The 21,148-nt window shown below is 42.9% G+C and overlaps 1 protein-coding gene across 2 annotated transcripts in view; it reads left to right on the forward strand.

Moving 5' to 3' along the window:
- Nucleotides 1-21,148, forward strand: part of MYT1 (myelin transcription factor 1) — a 94,243-nt gene that overhangs the window by 44,567 nt on the left and 28,528 nt on the right. For both annotated transcript variants that reach the window (XM_073607427.1, XM_073607428.1), the window contains exons 4-15: nt 2,347-2,380; nt 3,607-3,669; nt 3,947-4,206; nt 6,840-7,673; nt 10,741-10,875; nt 11,003-11,093; nt 11,968-12,078; nt 12,973-13,187; nt 15,377-15,582; nt 18,190-18,459; nt 18,561-18,715; nt 19,447-19,548. In XM_073607427.1, the coding sequence (XP_073463528.1) occupies nt 2,347-2,380; nt 3,607-3,669; nt 3,947-4,206; nt 6,840-7,673; nt 10,741-10,875; nt 11,003-11,093; nt 11,968-12,078; nt 12,973-13,187; nt 15,377-15,582; nt 18,190-18,459; nt 18,561-18,715; nt 19,447-19,548 (2,476 nt within the window). The remainder of the gene's footprint in view (nt 1-2,346; nt 2,381-3,606; nt 3,670-3,946; nt 4,207-6,839; nt 7,674-10,740; nt 10,876-11,002; nt 11,094-11,967; nt 12,079-12,972; nt 13,188-15,376; nt 15,583-18,189; nt 18,460-18,560; nt 18,716-19,446; nt 19,549-21,148) is intronic.

Below are 21,148 nucleotides of genomic sequence, written 5' to 3' on the forward strand. Positions count from 1 at the left end.
AAAACAAAATGCCAGATGCCCCTAGAAGCAGCGTTATAAACATCCAGTGTGTATGAGGCCTAAGAGTTTCCAGGTCAGAGAAAAGTCAGGGCCTTGCTTCCTGGGAGCTGCTGGGTTTGGGGAATCTTGGCCGCACGTTTACAGGTACAAGCAAGCAAATTGTGGTGCCAGATCTTAAAGCGGAACTAAACCCTCCTCTCCTTTACAGCCAAGGAGGCTGCCATCTTGGCCTCTCTCTGATATGCAGTTGCCATGGTGCCGCACATGTGATCAGTTACAACACCAGCCATTTGATGGCTTGGAAGTTCTGCTGAAAGCACCGGTAGATGCAGGGCCGGGACAAGGGGTGGGCAGGAGGGGCGGCTGCCCTGGGCACTGTGGTATCATGTGAGGTGGGGGGGGGCACCACAAGGAGAGTGGGAGGGAGGGCATTTGTTTTGAGAAGGGGAATTTGGGGGTGGCAGGGGGTAAGAATTGTTCTAAAAGGGGAAAATTTGAGGGGGGGGTGCTGGGAGTGGTGATGTGGGGGGAAAGGGGGAACTAGGAGGGGGGATTTGTACTATAAAAGTAAAATGGTAGAGGGAAAATATATTTTTTTGTTGGGGGGTTGTGCTAGTAGGGATGATTGGGGGGGGTGTTTGTGCCAGGAGGAGGAATTTATGGAGGGGATTATTGCTAGGTTGGGGGAGGGAAATGTATGCTGGAAGAGGGGATTTGGTGTGGAGGGGGGGTGCAGGATTTGTCCTTGGAGGGGAAATTTGAGGGGTAGAGGATTTGTGCTAGGAGGTAATGGGGGGGTGAAGATGTGTGCTGGGGTGAGGGGTGATACAGATTTGTACTTGGAGGAGAGGACGGGGGATTTTTGTTTAGGGGGGTGAGCATGCAGAGTTGTGCTTAAAAATTTTTTTTTTTGGGGGGGGGGGGATGTTTGTAGACACATAATGCCTATACATCTTAGGGGAGGGGGGCACTGAGTAGATGGGACAGTTATCATTTATGGCATGCCTCCAATGTAACACTTTTGGAAAACCGTTAAATCGATGGGTTTAGTTCTGCTCTGAGTGGAATGTATGTTTCAGTTGTAGGGCCCCTTTAAATGACAATTTCCAACAGTGTCCAGAAAACTCTGCAACCACGCTAACTTCAGAGCCTTTATTCAGTTTGCTTCTTATGTGTCTTTTATAAAAATCCAATCCAACCAAATTAAAAATCTTCTGGGAGGGACTACAGCTTCTCATCCCATGATTCTGCGCTGTGCAGTCTGAGGCTACAGTCAGATGAATGTGAGGGCAGTGCTGGAACCTGTGAACACACCCAGCTGCATTCTGGCTGCTGGATTGGATTCAGGGCCAATCAGAAGATAAGGATACCTGCACCACCCATGAGGAGATAGCCAGCCCTTTAGGTAATACACAGGCAAGCAAGAATTAGATCCCCTATTTTAGAAAATGATCATCTCACCCCTTTTATGGAAAACCATCCACATATTGTTCCTGATGGAAAAAGTCAAGGCCTAGAAATGGTCCATCTTACATAGCTTGTTTTTTTTTTTCCTCCCGGAGTGGCCCTTTAAGTCATCTCTCGTTAGATTCATTCACAAATATAGACCAACACGGATTCTCATTAGTCCTGCGTGAACTCCGGAAAGCCTTTAATTACGTACAAGGATTTACGTCCAGAGCATAGATAGCAGAGAGCGCAAGGGGTCCCAGGGGGGGCGGTGGTAAGCGATGCGAGGGCACACACGCTGTCTATGAGGACATGGTGTTCAGATTCGGCTGAGTCTTTTTATTTCTGAAGGGCCCTTAGTCTGTGACCACGAGAAGACGAGCAGAGATTTCCACCCTCTGTAGAAGGAGCCTGCACTGTACAGAATAAAGATAACAGAGAATGATTTGCTTTCTCATCAGAAGCACTGTGAAAATCCTGCTGAATCTAGCTGCTGTAAATGATATAAAATCCAGAGTAAACTGGGTGCAGCGCTTCCTGAATAGCATTTGGAGTGTAGCACTCAATATTACTTGCTGCCTGCATTTTATTTGTAATTGGAACGATCTAAAGGCTGCCTTGGATTTTTTTTTAGAGTACATTTGAAGGAATCCATTGCCGCTAAGTTTTTCTTTACTGATTCACGACCAGCTCAGAAAAAAAGTATTTATTGTTTAGTTTTATTTTTCTGTGTGATGTATCAGTAAAGTCATTGGCTGGTTCTGCCACCTCTTTTATTGGCCCTACTGATGACATCACAGGCAACTCTTACCTGGCTCGGCCCCCACAGGAAACAATTTACTGCTTCCCACTGAAGCCGTTGTAAATGTGTGTATATTGTTTGTGCTTTTTTTGTAGGTATCCCGGTTGAACTTATTGGACAGGACTTGAGGTAAGGAGTGAATTCTTAGAAGGGTTATGATGAGATACAATACTTTTCTAGTAAATAGGCTGCATTCCCAGTAATGTCACTGTTCTATAATGAATAGATGTCAGTGATGTCACCGGTCTCTAGTGAATAGATAGGCTGTATTCTCAGTGATGTCACTGGTCTCTAGTGAATGGATAGGCTGTATTCTCAGTGATGTCACTGGTCTCTAGTGAATGGATAGGCTGCATTCTCAGTGATGTCACCTGTCTCTAGTGAATGGATAGGCTGCATTCTCAGTGATGTCACCGGTCTCTAGTGAATGGATAGGCTGCATTCTCAGTGATGTCACCGGTCTCTAGTGAATGGATAGGCTGCATTCTCAGTGATGTCACCTGTCTCTAGTGAATGGATAGGCTGCATTCTCAGTGATGTCACCGGTCTCTAGTGAATGGATAGGCTGCATTCTCAGTGATGTCACCTGTCTCTAGTGAATGGATAGGCTGCATTCTCAGTGATGTCACCTGTCTCTAGTGAATGGATAGGCTGCATTCTCAGTGATGTCACCGGTCTCTAGTGAATGGATAGGCTGCATTCTCAGTGATGTCACCTGTCTCTAGTGAATGGATAGGCTGCATTCTCAGTGATGTCACCTGTCTCTAGTGAATGGATAGGTTGCATTCTCAGTGATGTCACCATTTTCTACTTGAAGGATAGGCTAGATTCTCAGTGATGTCACTGGTTCTACTCAATAGATCAGCTGCATTTTGTGTGATGTCAGCAGCCTCTAATGATTTTTTTTTTTTTTTTTTAATTCTTAAAAAAAAAGTAAAATTCCTCCTCGCTAGATTTGAGAAGAACGCAGCAATTAAAAATGAAGTAAGAGAAACGCCTTGAGCCTCTTCTCCCCCTCGCTATCATCCTCCACACATCCGATGTCAAATAGCATTCGTTAATTATTTCTTCATGCAGTCGCCGAGTTAATGTCGGCTCGGAAGGTGTCTTTGTCTGTAGTTGCACATACAAATCTTTAATTAAGCATAGCCATAAAACCGTAATGAAGCACTCAATTAATTAAAGTAGGTGAAGTGTTTCATCTGTTTTGGAGAAACGTGGAGGCCGGGTCACATGGTTCACCAGAACGCAATCCAAACGAGCAGCACAACCCTACGCTGGGAAGAAAACCAGAAGTGGTTCATTTCTGCTTCCAAGCAATAAAACTTTATGGTTTGTTCTTCTGTTTTCTGTAGCTGTCCAACCCCAGGCTGTATTGGCTCAGGACACATCAGCGCAAAGTACGCAAGACACAGAAGGTAAGGCTACGTTATGCATGAAGCCAAAGTATAATGATATTTTTAATTCCAATATTTCATGTAGAGATGTGTTGGTGTACCCTCTAGTGGCCATCTGGATATTATACAATGCAATCAGCATCCCTACTTAATGACTGCTGTAAGAAAACCAGTGAAAGGATATGCAGCTCCGGTTGTGTGCTGTTTTGACACTCGGTGCTCTGTCATTAAGCAGGAAGCCCTACATGAAATCACTGTACAATTCAGTATTTATCAGGGTCTTTTGTTGTCATTGCAGTTTACAGAATTGCCCCCTGGCCCGGAAGCGCAAGCTGGAAGACGCGGAGGCTGAGGAGCTCCTATCTTTGAAGAGGAAGTCCCATCCTCTCAAACTGGCCATGGATGAGGGCTACAACATGGACAGTGATGGCAGCGAGGAGACAGAAGCGAAAGATGAAGAATCAGGAACAGAAGACTCCGAAGGGACAATAGTAGAAACGGAAGAGGAATCTGAAAGCACTGAACCCAAAGAGCCTCCAAGCCCTGAACCCAGAGAAGGTGCTTCTTTATCTTACACCTGTCTATGACTATTAAAGGGTTGGTTCATCTAAAACCAAGAATTCAAGTTCATTTAGATGCTGCTCAGTATTTTGAGTAAGACACTAGCTTCTAGTGCATCGGTGTGTCAAACTCCACCCACATTCCATGGCTGTTTTAAAGAGTCCTCTGTCCCTATGTTGAATTTTTCTTTCATTTTATCTTATTGGAATGCAGAAGAAAAATATATAAAAAAAACATTGGGTATGACAACCCACCAAAACCCACCCATAGTTAAAATATCACTTTTGGATGGACTAACCCTTTAATAAATTGGTCAAGTGAATTCCTAAAGTGGTTGTAAACCCTTACATCAGGGGTAGGCAACCCCGACTTTCCAGCTGTGGTGAAACTACAAGTCCCATGAGACATTGCAAGACCCTGACAATCACAGGCATGACTCCTAGAGGCAGAGGCATGATGGGATTTGTAGTTTCACCACAGCTGGAGTGCCGAGGTTGCCTACCCAGGCCTTACTTATACCCAATGAAGTGACCAGCCTCACATGATACATAGAGATGAAACAAATCCTCCAATATAAGTTGCAGCCCACTCTCTTCTTTACAGCCTTCTAAAACATACAGATCAAAGAGTTTTTCTCAGCTCCAGCAGACGGGGGCGGGGATCTGATGTCACGCACTGCACATCATACAGCAGGGAGCTGAGTGTAATCTGAGACCTTGATGGAGGGAAAGGACACACCCCCTCTACACAGGCTCATAGGGAAACATGCACATCTGAGGCTGTCAATCCTCTTCTGTGTGCGGCGGGGGGGGCAGACAGCAGACGGAAGTGAGACGAGACAGAAATGGTACTTGGTGCTTTGGCTTAAGGTTAGTGCACACTATAGAGGCATATGCTCTGTTAATTCTCCATTTCAAAGATGTACATCAATTTTAAGTAAGTGAACACTAATCCAAGAGAGTGCTGTGTGAGCTTATAATAATGTCCAAAGATAACATTTTAAGGTAGCGTTGTACATAAAATTAAGTTGGTACTTAACCTATAAGGGGCCCCAACCATGGCCCACCACATTACAACGAGGTCTTTATAGAAAGATCACTTTGAAGCAATGGTACTTAACATATAAAGGGCCCCTATTGTGGCCCACCACATTGCAACAATGTCTTTATAAAAAGATACCTTTCCATAAGGTTCAATGGAAAGACAATAAAAAATAAGCTAAAAAAAACCTTGCGAAACTCCAAACTCACAGCACCCACATAATATTAATTTCATGTAATGTTAAAGCACTGGTTCCCATTATCATGTAGTGGGAACGAGCATTCCTGTTACACGATTCTGACAGAGGGACTTTCACACAATTTTGCGTGTTGCATAGGGCAGACCATTCAAGTTAATGCGCGTTCGTCACCCAAAAAACAAGCTCCTGCTCCTTTTTGGCCAACAAGCTTCACGTGATTTTTAAAGGAGTGGCTTGCCGCGATTGCCGCACGAACCTGTAACGCAACAAATGTGGCAGAACTGCATAGCGGTTGGGGTGCCATTGAAAGACTGTGGCACCCAAACGCGCACCACGAGTTGTGCTGCGTTTGCAACGCGATTTGGAATCGCGGGCAGAATTGCGGGGATTCTGTCTGAGATTTCAAATTGTGAAGTGTGAATGGAGGCTTACTGTCAGAAAAAGAAACTGCAGAGGTACTACTATGGATTATCAGAGACGGACTACATCCTACAGGTGTGGATGAAACCCGGAGATATGCTGCAAGAGATAGTCAGACACTGGGAACATGTAATACGAGAGTGCTAGAGATCCCCAGCCTCCTACAACTCAAGGCGTCCAGTCAGCCTGTGGCTGCTGGGACCAAAGGGCCACATTATCAGTACCAAAGGATTGCGTGGAACCCTTGGGCCACAGGTTGGGCCACAGGACTTTAAAGCTTCTTTTAGCCCAATACAGCGCAAAAGGCTTCAAGCAAACTTGGATAAATACTTATACTTACAGGTGTGAATGGAGCCTGAACATATACTGCAAGAGATAGTCAGACATTGGGAACATGTTATATAAGAGTGCAAGAGATCCCCAGTCCCTTACAAATCAAGGCTTCCAGTCCGCTATTGGTGCTGGGACCCAAGGGCCACATTATCAGTACCAAAGGGTTGCATGGAGCCCTCAGGCCACAGGTTGGGCCCCAGGACTTTAAAGCTTCCTTTAGCCTAGTACAAAGCAAAAGGCTTCAAGCTAACTTAGATAAATACTTATACCTAATTTCCTCTGCTGGTATACATTTACATATATTTGTTAATGGCATTAGTAATTTGTTTACATGACCTATTATTTAGGCTGATTGAAGCTTTAATGTGCGCTCCAGATTTCTGTTTGTAAAATTTCAGTTGTAGAGGTGTCAAACAAAAATCTTCCAAATGGGTCTCTCTAGTGGAAACATCATCGTTGTAATTTTGGTGTTTATCCATTACCTCGTCTTTTTTTTGTTGCTTCTCCGTGACATTGCTAATCAGGCTTTTGTTCCAGCTGTGCTTTTGAACTGCATAATTACAAGATCTGAACATTTCAGGCGGTAATTGCAGACGTGAGAACGATAACCTATTTTCGTTTTCTCTTTTTGCTGCAGCTGAAAACTCTTCCACGAAAGAGACCTACGAAGATCGACCATCGAACAATGAGACGCCCACAAAAGCCACTTACAGCAGTTATCACGAAATCATTGCCAATTCCCTCTTAAATCTGGGCCAAATTGCAAAAGAGACCTTGGTGTCAGAGGGCCACTTGCCAGAAAGTGAATTGGAAACCCCCAAACCGAGCTCCGGGGTGGTGCAGATTGTCCAGCCGGAGGTGGAAGAAGCAGCGGTGGAGGAAGTGTGCGACAAAGAGATCATCATCCAGACAGAAGATGCAGAAGAAATCATTGAAGTGGCCAGCGAACGAAGCAGCGAATCATGTCTGGAGCCTCGAGAGGACACCAACTCAGAGGAAATATGCAAGAAAGACATCATAGACGACGAGGATGAAGATGAAGATGAAGATGATGATGACATTGACGACGATGATGAGGATGACTTAGATGATGATGATGATGAAGAAGAAGAACAGACATCGGAAATGATGACCCATGATGCCCCCCGTGCTTCTCAGGCCTCCCCAAAAATTCACTGTGAAGAACAGTTCAGCCCAAAACCTGAATACTCGGTCACTGTGGAAGTCAGGTCGGATGATGATAAGGATGATGATAGCCACTCCCAAAAATCAGCAGTGACCGACGAGTCAGAAATGTACGACATGATGACTCGGGGGAACCTGGGGCTTCTGGAGCAGGCAATAGCTCTGAAGGCCGAGCAAGTTAAAGTTGTCCGGGAACCGAGCAGGGTGACGACGGACAACATTAAAAGCTTTCAAACCGATGAGAAGCAAAATAGATCAATCGATACCATGAGAAAAAACTTTTATGGTAATTCTGTTTCTTTGTTATCTATTACTAAATATACTATAATTGATGTGTATATTGGGTGAATATATTGGATCGTCAGTATGGCACCCTTAGCTAGTTATTAGGATGAAGTTAAGTGAACCTGTGGCCAGGCTATGAAAATGTAAGTACAGTATTTGTATCATCTTAGCAAGCAGTAAATGAGCTTTCAAACAAACTCTCACTGACCTATGTAGCTGCAGGCAATATGGAGTAGTTTAAAGCAGAATCCTTCAAGTCTCTCAGCAGCTCAGCTCCCCCTGCTTCTCCTCTTAGTAATGACTCTCAGCAGCTCAGCTACCCCTCCCAGCTGTGTCTCAACAGTTTGGCTCCCCCTGCACCCCCTTCCCAACAATGACTCAGAAAATCAGCTCCCCCTGCTTCTCCTTTTAGTAATGACTCTCAGCAGCTCAACTCCCTCTGCACCCCCTCCCAACAATGACTCAGAAGATCAGCTCCCCCTGCTTCTCCTTTTAGTGATAACTCTCAGCAGCTCAACTCCCTCTGCACCCCCTCCCAACAATGACTCAGAAGATCAGCTCCTCATGCTTCCCATGCCAGCAGTGACTCAGTCGCTTTGCTTTCCCCTTCCAACATTGACTCAGCAGCCTTTTAATTCCTAATGTAACACAAAGCAGAAGTTCCGAGTGGGGTGCAGGGTGGACTGAGCTGCTGATAGAAGGACTTGTGCTCTGATCTTCCAGAATGAGTTGCTCCACGTTGCTTGTACCTACAGAGGTCATTGAGGACTTGCTTTAAAACCCATTGACAGCTTGTTAAGAATTTGTATATCTATGAAAGTCCATAGCCCAGCAGAGCAAAACTAAACTCTCTCAATCGAATATTTTGAACCTATTTCTTCAGTTGCTTCCTGGTTTCTGGCCTAGCCATATATGAGGACACACAATGAGTCTTCTTGGACATTTTTTTCTTTCATCTGGAGGAGGGCAGGAGGGGTTTTCTCAGTTTACCCTCCTGTTTGCGTGCCTAAACTGAGGACAGATGCATTCCAGGAAGTAAATGTTACATGAATCATCTGATGGCTGTGGCTAGAAATGTTAGGGAGGTGTTCTTCAAAGTGATTTCTCAAAAAAATTAAACACGGAGACACAGATGGATAGGTGAGTTTGCTTTAAATAATAAAAATGAATTAAACAGTGTTTTAAGTTTGTGATGCTCAAGTGCAGTTTAGTTCCACTTTTAAGTAGGCCTTCATATCATTCATTTGCATCTTTTGAATCAGCCTGGAGTTCAGCTTTAAATAATCAGAAAATGCTGTCGCAGTTCTGACTATGCAAAAACATGTTATGAAGTCTTATTTTTTTATCTGGTGAAGGAACACACACTTTCCGAAATAACGGCGTAATGCACTTCAGTATAATGATCATTGTTCTGTTGCCAAGGGTGACTAAAATTTTTGCTTCCTAAGCAATTTACGAGCCTTTGATCCCTTCCGCGGCTTTCTCTCGCTTATCTGAGAGCTTCATGAACACAACGTGTAAAATAATCCCTTCGGGGCCGTCTGATGGTTTACCGGAAATAGATCCTCCAAACCGAGAGGGAAAAACAATCTTCGCCATCGATCCTCGTGTCGTTTTTAGCTGATGTGTTATTTTTTTTATTCTTATTTTTTTTGTCTCACTTTTCTCAAAAAAGCACCATGCTACTTTTTCATTTTGCTGAAAATCTCAAATTATTTTGGGAGCATTTTTTTTCCCATCAAAATTACAAGCCTGTGATAATAGGAAATTTACCTTTTTACCACCAGTTTGACCACAAATCTTTGGCCACTTTTGGCCAATAAGAATTTTTTCATCCTTGAAGAATTTTGGAAAAAAAATTTGATAAGCTAAAAGAAAGTTTTCTCTTTTACCACCAGCTTGACCACGAACCTCGGTCATGTGTCCTCTATTAAAGGATAACTAAAGCCAAAACTTAATTTAGGTTTCGATAGTGTGGTGATAGCTTAGAACCCCTGTTAGGTTCTTGTTGTTGTTTGTATCTTTGTTAGATAGATTTTCGCTCTCTTTTTTGTACCGATCACCATTTTCACTAGGAATGCGAGGGAATTTCCAACATTTTGAGATGTCATCAACAAGGCTTTTTTCAGCGGGAACGAGGGGGGGGCGCAGTTCTGGCACCTCCAGCACTGAATGTATGTAATGGCAAGGGGTGGTGGGGTGTGCTGGAGGGTTTATTCTTGCTGGCTGCTGGGGATGTAATGTCACTGGGTAGGGGGGATCTTTTGTTGAAGGGGTGTTTATTGTTGCTGGGGAAGTCTACTGTTGCTGGGAAGGTGTTATTTTGCTGTGAGGCCTTATGTTGCTGGAAGGAATCTACTGTTGAAGGAAAGGTTCTTTTGTTGCTGGCTGCTGGATGGTCTATTGATGGTGGCTGCTGGGAGATCTATTGTTGCTAGGGTAGATCTATTGTTACTGGGGGGTATTGTGTTGCTGGGGGAGGTCTAGTGTTACTGGGCATCCTATTGTTTCTGGTGGGTGGTATTTTGTTGCAGGAGGGTCTGTTTTTGTTGGGGGGGGGTCTATTGTTGCTGAAGGGAAGCTATTGTTGATGGCTGTAGAGGATCTATATTATTGGTTTCCATGTTGGCATTAACAAGTTCCATACATATTACTTAGCATCACAAAATTAATTATTCTGTATTCTCTAAAAGGTGGGTAAAGGGTTGAACCAAGGGAAGGTGCTTGGAGGTGGGTCGGGGGGCAGAGACAAGGGGTGACTCGGAAAGGGGGAGTACCTGCACCTATTCTCAAAAAAAAAGCCCTGGTCATCAATAGATCAGGAATAGGGGGCACATTGTCCAATGAGGACACCTATCTAAGAGAAAATTTTCCTCTTTTTTGTAAAGATATCCCTTCATTTTCTCTTATTTCTTCAGGACAGGAGGTGAGGGGAAATCTCTCCCAATCATGCTAGGGGTTTTAAACCCTCCTTACTCTCTCCACCATGTTGGAATATTTAGAAAGCTTGGTGAGGTCTGCTTTGATGTCACTCTAATAAAATTTTTGCTTTTGCTTTTGTTTCTAAGATGCAGCAAGACCTGAAAAGCGAGAGATCAAATGCCCTACTCCAGGTTGTGATGGCACTGGCCATGTCACCGGCCTTTATCCCCATCACAGGAGCCTCTCAGGATGTCCTCACAAAGACAGAATCCCTCCAGAGAGTAAGAATACTTTTTGTTCCTCAAACTGGGTGACAAAGTTGTTAAAGAAGTGTGTTTGCTGCCCTTATTATCAAGAATGGAGATATGGGGTGTACAGATTTCTCATTGTCCTTTTACTATTATACAGTTCTGGCCATGCATGAGAATGTATTAAAGTGTCCAACGCCTGGATGTACAGGACAGGGTCACGTGAACAGCAACCGCAACACACACCGAAGGTAACTGCGCTGGTGACTAGATAACAATTCCTCTTCATTTTTTTTTTCCATTGGAAGTTCCTTGTGAAATAACTGAACTTTACCTAATAGGCTACCATTCTATTATTTAGAACCTTCAGCCCATTAACTTCCACAATAAAGCTTACAGGTATATAAGAACCAAGCCTTTATCTTAGATCAGTGGTCTCCAGACTGTGGCCCTGGGCCAGATGCGGCCTTTGCTTGCTTTTATATGGCCCTTGGGGCACTGTTATCATCCACTGACACCAACAATGGCTCATAATTCCCTCCACTGACACCAATGAAGGGACACAATTCCTCCCAATGACACCAACAATAGGGCCCAATGACACCAATGATAGGACACAATTCCTCCCAATTACACCAACAATGGGGCGCTATTCTTCCCACTGACACCAAAGATGGGGCGTTGTTTATTCCCACTAATGTCAGGATCTTTTCTACTATCAATCCAGCCCCCCTAAAATCTGAGGGACAGTAAACTGTTTAGAAAGTATGGAGACCCTTTTCTTAGATCATTCATGCTGAGATGAGCTGTTTTTTTCTCAAAAAAGAAAGATTGGTGCTTGTAAATCAATGTCAAGCCCCCTAAATGAGGCAAGCGTTTCCTGAAGAACCTCTTTTAGGGATTATTTTTGTATCCTTGTTGTAGAACTTTCTATTAGCTTCTATGAAGGCATTATTAAGACTGTTAGTCAAATTTTATACAGTACCTATAATATCCTTCTACTTGAGCACAAAGAACAAATACATTTTTTGAGCCTTGTACCCTTTTAAATATTTCATGAAGCAAATTGGATACGGCAGATCATGTGTGGGTCTTGATAGCATTTTCTTTTTTTTTTCCTTTCAGTTTATCTGGATGTCCTATCGCTGCAGCTGAAAAGTTGGCTCGGTCCCATGAGAAGCAACCACAGCCCGGAGATCTCACCAAAAATAACACAAATTCCGACAGGATACTCAGGTTAGATAACGCCAAGTGGCCTACATATAGATTACAGACTGATCTAGAAACTGTGGGGCAGTAAAGGGAAATTGGGGCAATGCTGCAAAGGTTTAAAGGTAGCCTAGCTGCTAATACCTTCAATTTTGCATCCAGGCATTGTTGTAATACATTTGTATGCAACTTGTTTGTAATACAGAAGAGGTATTCCTCACCACGCCCACTGCAAGCTCCTCGTTGTCTCTCACATATGTAAAGCCTGCTATTATAAAGGGTTAAAGTATAACTCAAGGCAATACTTTTTTTTTTAGTTTTGGATGGAGTGGAGATGGATTAGACCACCTTTCAGTTTATATTGCTGTCTGTGCCCCAGTTAAGGGGATTCACCCTCTCTATGTGTCTTGTTTACCATTATCATTGAAAGTGAAAGTAAAAAAATCCCCCAAATTATGGGTTGTCCCCAGAAAAGTAATAGGGAGGAAATCTTTCAATTGGGACACTAGTTCTGGTGACCTGAGGGGGGTCCAAAGGAATTCCCTTAATTTGCAGGGATTTCCATCTATTTCCTGTTTGGCTATGGGACATTGCGGGGAATCTCCGCAATGGGATACAGATGGTGAGAAAAAATCTTACAGGGGGTTATAACCCTTCCTTACTCTATCCAAAATGAAAAAAAAAAAAAAAAGTTTTGCTTATAGTTCTAATTTAATACTAAGAATTTCCTCACAGCCACTTGTTAAATCCCTATTTGCCTTGGAAATTATTAACCTAATTAACACTACTCATACAGAGAGCAAGTTACACAGTTGAGATTCGGGAAATAGACTTGCCCACCAATTGTGACATCTGGGACATTTGGGTTCTGATGGATGCAGAGGCTCCTTGAAAAAATAATCGCTTGCTTGTACCCAACAGGCCCATGTGCTTCGTGAAGCAGCTGGAGATCCCCCAGTACGGCAGCTACCGACCCAATATGGTTCCTTCAACGCCAAGAGCCAATCTAGCCAAGGAACTGGAAAAGTACTCCAAGGTTACCTTCGATTATGCAAGTTTCGATGCTCAGGTTTTCGGCAAACGCCTGATTGCCCCAAAGATTATGACAAGTGAAAACTCACCCAAAGCCTTTAAATGTAAGTAAAAGACACCAAGCCATAATGAAAACCGAACTTTACATTTTAGTGAGACCTCTGCACCAAACAATGCTATTTACATTGGTCTATTATGGTTTGTGAATTCTACCACAGAATCAACAAAATATTTTTACAGGCTTTTTTTTAATCTCTCTGGGGTGCTAAAAAAATCATAGCATAAGGGGGTCAGTGTCTATAGTTATGCATATAACCTGGTAAACTTTAACAGAGTCGCACTACTGCAACTTGAGCGAATACACCAAATAAAGAGTGATCCAATAAAGTCCTTTAGATGATATGATGATAAGTGTTCTTAGTCCATAACACCTCCTTCCACCACCTTATGCCGCGTACACACGATTGGTTTTCTCATCGGAAAAAGATATGATGGCTTTTCCGACAGGATTTCGCTCAAGCTTGCCTTTTTCAGCTCATTCAGAAACAGCAATGAAAAATAATGTTATGATTTTGGAAAGCACAAGTACGTGTATTCAAGTTTTTTAAAATTTATTTGATGAGTAGTCTGAGAAGGTGATGGCTGTCTGCATGTGGAAGCATTGTTCACCATGCGGAAGCTGTAGAAAAATGTTTTAAGAATGCCGGCGGCCTCAAGAATCCTTAGTGTTCATAACTAATCCGACTTTCCAAGAGCCTTATGTAATCCTGCCACAGATGCTCAGCAAGGAGGCTGCACACTGGCCTGGTTGTTGCAACACAGTGGAACGCCCTCTTCTGCTGCCAAGGCTGAACATGCACACAGCACAGCGGCAACATTGGCGACTAGCCAAATATGCCTGGGCTGCTGATAGCTCTCTTTAGCCCCAATATAAAAGTCATTTTTGCTCCATAGGAAAATATAATTCTCTGGTGTAATAGGATCCGCTCATTGCACTAATAGCACAGAAGATCTCGAGGTAACTCCACTGACAAAAAGAAGTCATGCAAAGCAAACAGAGACTGCTCTCTGTGCAATCGGTTATTTAAATATGCAAGTCGACCTTTAAATCATGGCAAAATCATAATCTAGGACAGCGGTTCTCAACCCTGTCCTCAAGTACCCCCAACAGGCCATGTTTTCAGGTTTTCCTTTATTTTGCACAAGTGCTTTAAATCAGAGTCAATGGTTTGGTATTTTGGACAGCTATTTTATCCTAGAGAAATTCCCAAAACATGGCCTGTTGGGGGTACTTGAGGACAGGGTTGAGAACCACTGATCTAGGATACCAATTATAAGTTCCATACACATGTCCTACCTTAGTTTAATATAACTGTAACTATCCTCTTAAAACAAGTTTGATAACGTCCCACTGAAATCTTGATAATGATTCTTCCTCATTTAATGGGTGACTAAGGCTGGCCATAGGCGCTCCTGCTGAACCAGCTGAGATTCGAACCATGTATGGGCAGCCTGAATGTACCTAAGTTGATCGATCGGTCAACTTAGGAACAACCAGCCTGCCTAATTTTACATGTGATTATTGCAATAATCACTGAGTTCTCCCAGCGGGGGGGACACTTCCCCCGTCCCCTCGCCGGGAGAATACAATGGCTCCTGTGGTTGCAGGAAAGACATTCACTCTGTGTATGGCTTGCTTAAGTATGGCCATCCAGGCTCTGCTTTCTTAAGCAGGCCATACACAGAGCGATTTTCTTTTCTGCAAACACGGGTTGCAAGAAATAAAATTGGCTTGATTCTGCCATCAACACAGTGCTGACAGGGCAATCCCTCCTTGCCCTGGGGGGGGGGGGCCGTTCCCGCTGGTAGAACTAAGTGATTATTGCTAGTGGCTATACCAGTCGCTAGCAATAAATACGTGTAAAATCCAGCAGGCTGGTTGTACCCAAGTTGATCGATCAATCAACTTGGGCACATTCAGCCTGCCCATATATGGTTAGAATCTTGGCCGGTTCCTGCTGAACTAGCCGAGGTTCGAACTGTCAATGCACAGCCTTAGTCACCCCACTTCCCCCTGCCTCTGACTGGACAATTAAAGAGCAGCAGAACACCCACAAGGTCATCCATAACCTTTCCCCTTGAGTAAGCAACAGGGATAGCCTGACAGCATTGACTGGTTTAGGGTGCTGGCCCTCTCTATGATGTGATCGGTTCCTAGTGATGCAAAGCTGATGTTGTACCCTATGTTGGCCCTCAGGGCTTGAATGCTAACTTGTGTTTTCATTTATTGCAGCTAAACCATATCCAAAGGCCTCATCACCCAACCACAGCCCATCCAGCAGTTATGTTAAAAGCACTTCCTCTTCCTCCTCTGGTTTTGACTACACCCACGACGCAGAGGCTGCTCACATGGCGGCAACAGCGATCTTGAACCTTTCCACCCGGTGCTGGGAGATGCCAGAGAATCTTAGCACGAAACAGCAGGACCTGCCAAACAAAGTGAGTTCAGTTCTAAAAGATTAGGTGTTACTGACAAGCATTGGTTAAAAATGTCTATTCAGATAAATGGTACTCCCTCAGCTCTGTCATTTCCATTACTGGTGACATGGAGAAGGTTATATACTGCATGGCTGAAATCCAGGGGATTAATCCTCATCTTTAAAGAAATACCACCCAGCTTAGGCAAATCCATGTTTGATCAGCCATCAATTCTAGGATAACCAATGAAAATGTGAGATTTTTGGGCTGGGATAAAACACGAGAACTCTAAGCCAAGCTCCAAATCTGAGTCAACATATTGCCAACATATTGTGTTGGAAGATAAGTTGGTTTGTCATTTGTAGTGGCCCTATCGTACTGGCTTACTCCTTTTTATCAATAAATGTCCTATGAAAACATCAGTGTTAATCATACCTAATTCAGACCACCTCCCATTACTGCAATGGTAACATCTGCAGAAGAAATACATCTTTAAAAAAAAAAAAGTGTCACGCTTGGACAATTTAAACTGAGTATATGAAAAATACATAAGCATTGGTTACCTGAAAGTGATACTAAACCCACACTGATTGATTTACATTATCCCTTCTCTTTCTGTATATGGATGATGGCACTGTAATTATTTTAATTAAAAAAAACACGTTCCTTCTTTCTTAATCGATATATAGCTGTCACATGACCCAGATCTTTCCCACCCTTCTAGTCCTTTGCTGCTGGTCACATGCTTAAAAAAAACAGCCTTTAGGATACAGAGTTAAAAAAATATTTAATATCAATAAACTGTTTTAAATCATCATACAAATATATTGTCACGGAACGCCCCACACTCCGCTTGAGTGCTTCCGTCATATACCGCTTCCTAAGTTCTGGAACACGAGTCCAATGGATCTGGCCATAGGAACCCCAAGAACTAGACAACACCAGTCTTGGAGTACATCAGAACTACCTTTATTTTGAGATCTCACAGACCTTTATACAGCAGGGATGACTCAAAGCTAACCTAATTAACATGACCTAATTTACTACAAAATGTACCCAGACCAGATGACAGTCTTGTGGGCACCGAGCTTCACACATTAATACAATTAACAATACAAACAACAATCTCCCCCCTCCTCAGCCTAGACCATTCGTCTATTAGCCAGGGCTGGTGGCTAATGTGATCAGCTCTCTCAATTAACATAAACACATGTTGATAACACCAGCATCTCCTCACAGGATGTGTCCCAGCAGAATGAATCAGTCTTATCAGCAGGGGGCTGCTGGAGGAATCCCCCCTCCCTCTTCAGGGACACAAATATACAGTAAGGAGTCCCCATACAATATATACATGACTGAGTCCGATTAATACAGTTCAGACTGGATTTCTCATTCACCTCAAATGCTAGGGCCCATAATCGGTGGGCAACAGGCTTGCACACAGTCCTCTCCAACAGCCTCCCCTCTGGCCATGCCCGTGACATATATATTTGAAATCAAATATTTTTTGGCAATAACATGGTGTGGGAAGATTACTGCCAGTCACAGGCTGTGTCATACCCCATCCAGCCTGTGTCTTAGAATAAGAGGGAGGTGAAGCCTTCATCAATCAAAATGTAATCCCACCCCCATTGTGTTTAGCTGGTTAGTGGGCATGGAGGAGGAGGGAGGGAGTGGGCTGCCATTTACCACTGTGTATATGCCCACATGTGTGACTCTGTAGTCACAAGGGCTGCCCATATGTGATAGGAAGGAAATGCTCAGGGTAGAAAATAAACTGAAAACTGAGCATGTGCACCAGATGCCAACAGTGCTCTACAAAAACCCCAACTGCAGTGGGGACATGGGCAGAAGGGGGAGATAGAGAGCAGCAGGATCAACATTTTTTTTGCAGAATACAGAAAATGAATCTCATAGTGACTGGGTGAGTATGAATAGCATGTAATACACCATTTATTGATCATTTTATTGATATGGGTTTAATGACACTTTAAGCAAAAATGTATATTAAAATTATAAGTAGATGCTGAGATATAGGCAGCTAAAGGTATAGCCAAAGTCGAATATGCCACTATCTTCTCTAATCTTCCAAACTCCCCCCCTTAGTCGGTTAGGCCCCCTATCACATTAACAGAAAAGGTAGGCTTGGGAAGCAGAAGAGGTCGAAGCCAAACTAAACTTTATCAAGACTTGCATGTGACTTTACCTAACTGGTCGTTTTGACATGCAATTTTCACTAAAGAAGACCTCAGTTAATATATTCATGATGTGCTCAGTTTGAATTATCCAAGTTGGTGACAGGGTCAGTTTTAGTTAAAAAAAAACTTTTTTTAAAGATTTTTTTTTTTTTAAATTAAAAGAAAAAAACTTTTTTAAAAGTAAAAAAAAAAAAAAACTGACCAAAATCTTCATGCTTCACAAAATGCAGAGCTGCCCCTTCTGTACTGAATCTGGTCCTAAAGTTACAAGAGCGCTTTAAATATGATATCATTTGTTTAGTCATTGGTAGAAGGTCATTTCATGCTCTTTCCTTCCTGTTCTGGAGATGTTATCCAGTTACACCAGTACATTTTGATAATGGTTCAGTAAAGAAAAAGAAAAAAAAAAATGATCTGTCTGTGGTTGCAGTCAATGGACATTGAAGTTGATGAAAACGGCACTTTGGATTTAAGCATGAACAAACACCGGAAGCGGGAGAGCACATTCCCCAGTAGCAGCAGTTGCAGTAGCAGTCCCAGCATGAAATCCCCAGACCAGTCACAACGCCAAAACTGCACAAGTGCCACCAGCAGCAACATAACATCACCCCAGTCCAGCCAGACCTCCCGACAGGATGACTGGGATGGGCCCATCGACTACACCAAGCCAAATCGACAGCGGGAAGAAGAGCCAGAAGAAGTAGGTTGCGGAGGACATGTTCCTTCAAACCCTGTCTGGTGATGCAGAGTTTCTAATTAGTGTAAAAAAGTAAAACTTAATTATGAAATCTTCCTTTAAAGTCCGAACCCGCCGGCGCCTCTTTTGCTTCATCAGAAGCCGATGATCAAGAGATGCAGGAGGAGAGCTTTGAAGAACGCAAATATCCTGGTGATGTCACGCTCAGCAACTTCAAACTGAAGTTTCTTTCCAAGGACAGCAAGAAAGAGTTACTGACGTAAGTAAAACTGGAAGGGACTTGGCTAAGTAAACTGTGTATTGGTCAATAGCTTAGTCTGGGAGCCAGAAACATTAGTTCTGAGTAAATCAGTAGGCAAATCCATGAGACTTTTCTTAGGTTTCTAGTTATGACCTCCCGTACGTGTGTTAGCACGACCAGGTAAGTGGACAAAAGGAGTGCCCAAAGTTGTCTATGATGCTTTTCTTTAATAATGGTTCTCAAAAATTAGACATAGCCAAAGTTTATTGAAGAACACCAAGAAGACGGGCTTCAATCTATTGACTACTGCACAATTATAGGCTGTAGGATATTGTATTTTTGCATTTGTGGAAAACTGCTCTAGACTACAAAATGGTGCACAAAAAAGTGTAGTATGTTCTAGCCTAGAGCTCCATCTGCCCAGGTAAGTCAGCTCCTTTTACCCTCAAGAAATATAAAGGGTCCCCTGTTTTGCCTAGACGTACCCCTGCATTAAAGCGTACCCTTCACCCACACATGGCTGAGAAAGACATATTGCAGGCTCAGCAAATGCTCACAAGAATTCAGTCTAACACTAGCAACATTGGCTGGATGGTTCATGCCCTCATTTCATTAGCTGCTTACTTGTTGAACAACTGCTGAGCCTTTTAAAATGTCAGCCTCGACCATGTGTAGGTGGATGGGTACACTTTAAGTCTGGCAGAAGATGGCCCTCCCGTTGAACTTACTTGAAACCAATATTTTCCCAGATATTTTGCTGCTCAACGGGATTTTCGGCCAGTACGTGATGGGGGGTGCGCAAGTCCAAAAGGGGGAGAAGCTGGAAAAAAGGCAGGAGCTCTCCTGAATGAGTAAGTTCTGCTTCAATCCTTAAAGTAGAATGATGTTGCTTTTGGGAGCCATGTATCTGTACAGCAAGAGCACCATGAGAATGGGGATATTACAAAATTTGGCTTAATGGGTCATCCATTGCACTGATTAGTTTTCCACTGTAAAGCAGACTAGTCATCTGCCAGACTTTCATGGCTTCTTTTGCTGTGTTGATACATACTCTAGGAAATGTGTAAATTGCAATGCGTCTTGGATGGTGAAATTGTAATGTTTAATGGTTCATGACTCGTCTTAAAAGGTCCTGAGAACAGGTAAAGCAAAAGTTGGTTGGATTGATGAATTTGCTTTATTAAAGAATGTTTGGGAGGCTCAAAACCCAACTCCAGACAAAGCTTTTTTCTAGAACCTCAAAATTTCAAAGCTTCTGTTTCTGTTTGATATCCGTCACTGGACCTGAGGAGAAATCTCCCCAGTGTGAACCCACAGAAATAAAGTACCGTCAGAGGTCCCAAACCTTCCCCACTCTTTCCTTAATTTCTGTTCTGTCTGACAACTTAAGTTGGACAGGAAGTAAGGGGAAATCTTCCATGGAGTATAGACAACAACAAAAAAACTTGTAGAGGTTCTAACATTTCCTTATTGTCAACAAAATGGGGTATATTTACCAAAACTCAGAATCTGGTGCAGCTGTGCATGGTAGCCAATCAGCTTCTAACTTCAGCTTGTTCAATTAAGCTTTGACAATAAAACCTGGAAGCTGATTGGTTTCTTTGCAGAGCTGCACCAGATTTTGCACTCTCCAGGTTTAGTAAATCAATCCCAATTTGTTTTACTACTCCTTACATATTTTGTGTTCCAACATTCCTCAAACACGCAGGAAGTAGGGAAAAAGCAATTGGGACACAGACAGCTATAAAATATTATCAGACCTTCTAAGAGTTCCCCACCATATCCAGATCTAAAAAAAAAAAAAGTTTTTGTTGGGGGATGGGTTTTAAGTCTTAGCTCATTTGGAATCACATGACCCCTTAATTTAATTTTTTTTTTTTTAAGTCTTCATGTGCAGCAGATTGGCAGTTGATATTTTTATACACATACACTGGTCAAAAGTTTACAAACTTCAGAGTAGCATGCAGTCATTCCATCTTGAGAAATATAGCAAAATTCTTGATTATAAAATATATTATAGACCTTTGATAAAGGCTTTGGCCCCAGGCTCTGCATTTGTCATTTTTAAGGAATAGTCTGCCATTGTTGTTCACTCACTCTCTCTATAACATCGATGTTGTAGACTGGATTTGTTACCATGAAATTAGATATACAACTGTATCACCATTCTCAAAGTTATAATCCTGCCTACCCCATCCAAACGGCATGCCCTAGATTTCGGCTTAGGTTTCATGGGGTCTTTGCAGGACCACGCTATTTCATCCATTCCCTATCCAGACTGCGTGTTTTGTTGAAACTCCATTGTGTGAAATAACGTGTTAGAAAATAGATAAGATGATTATCTGCCTGGCTAGATTTCCTGGAACAGAGCAGACTTCCGAAAACCGATGAGGCTTTAATTTTAGGAGCCCAGGTAACCCTAGAACGTTCAACTCCGCAGAGGGAGTAATT

This window comes from Aquarana catesbeiana, linkage group LG12 (assembly GCF_042186555.1).
Source record: "Aquarana catesbeiana isolate 2022-GZ linkage group LG12, ASM4218655v1, whole genome shotgun sequence".
Classification (NCBI taxonomy): Eukaryota; Metazoa; Chordata; class Amphibia; order Anura; family Ranidae; genus Aquarana; species Aquarana catesbeiana.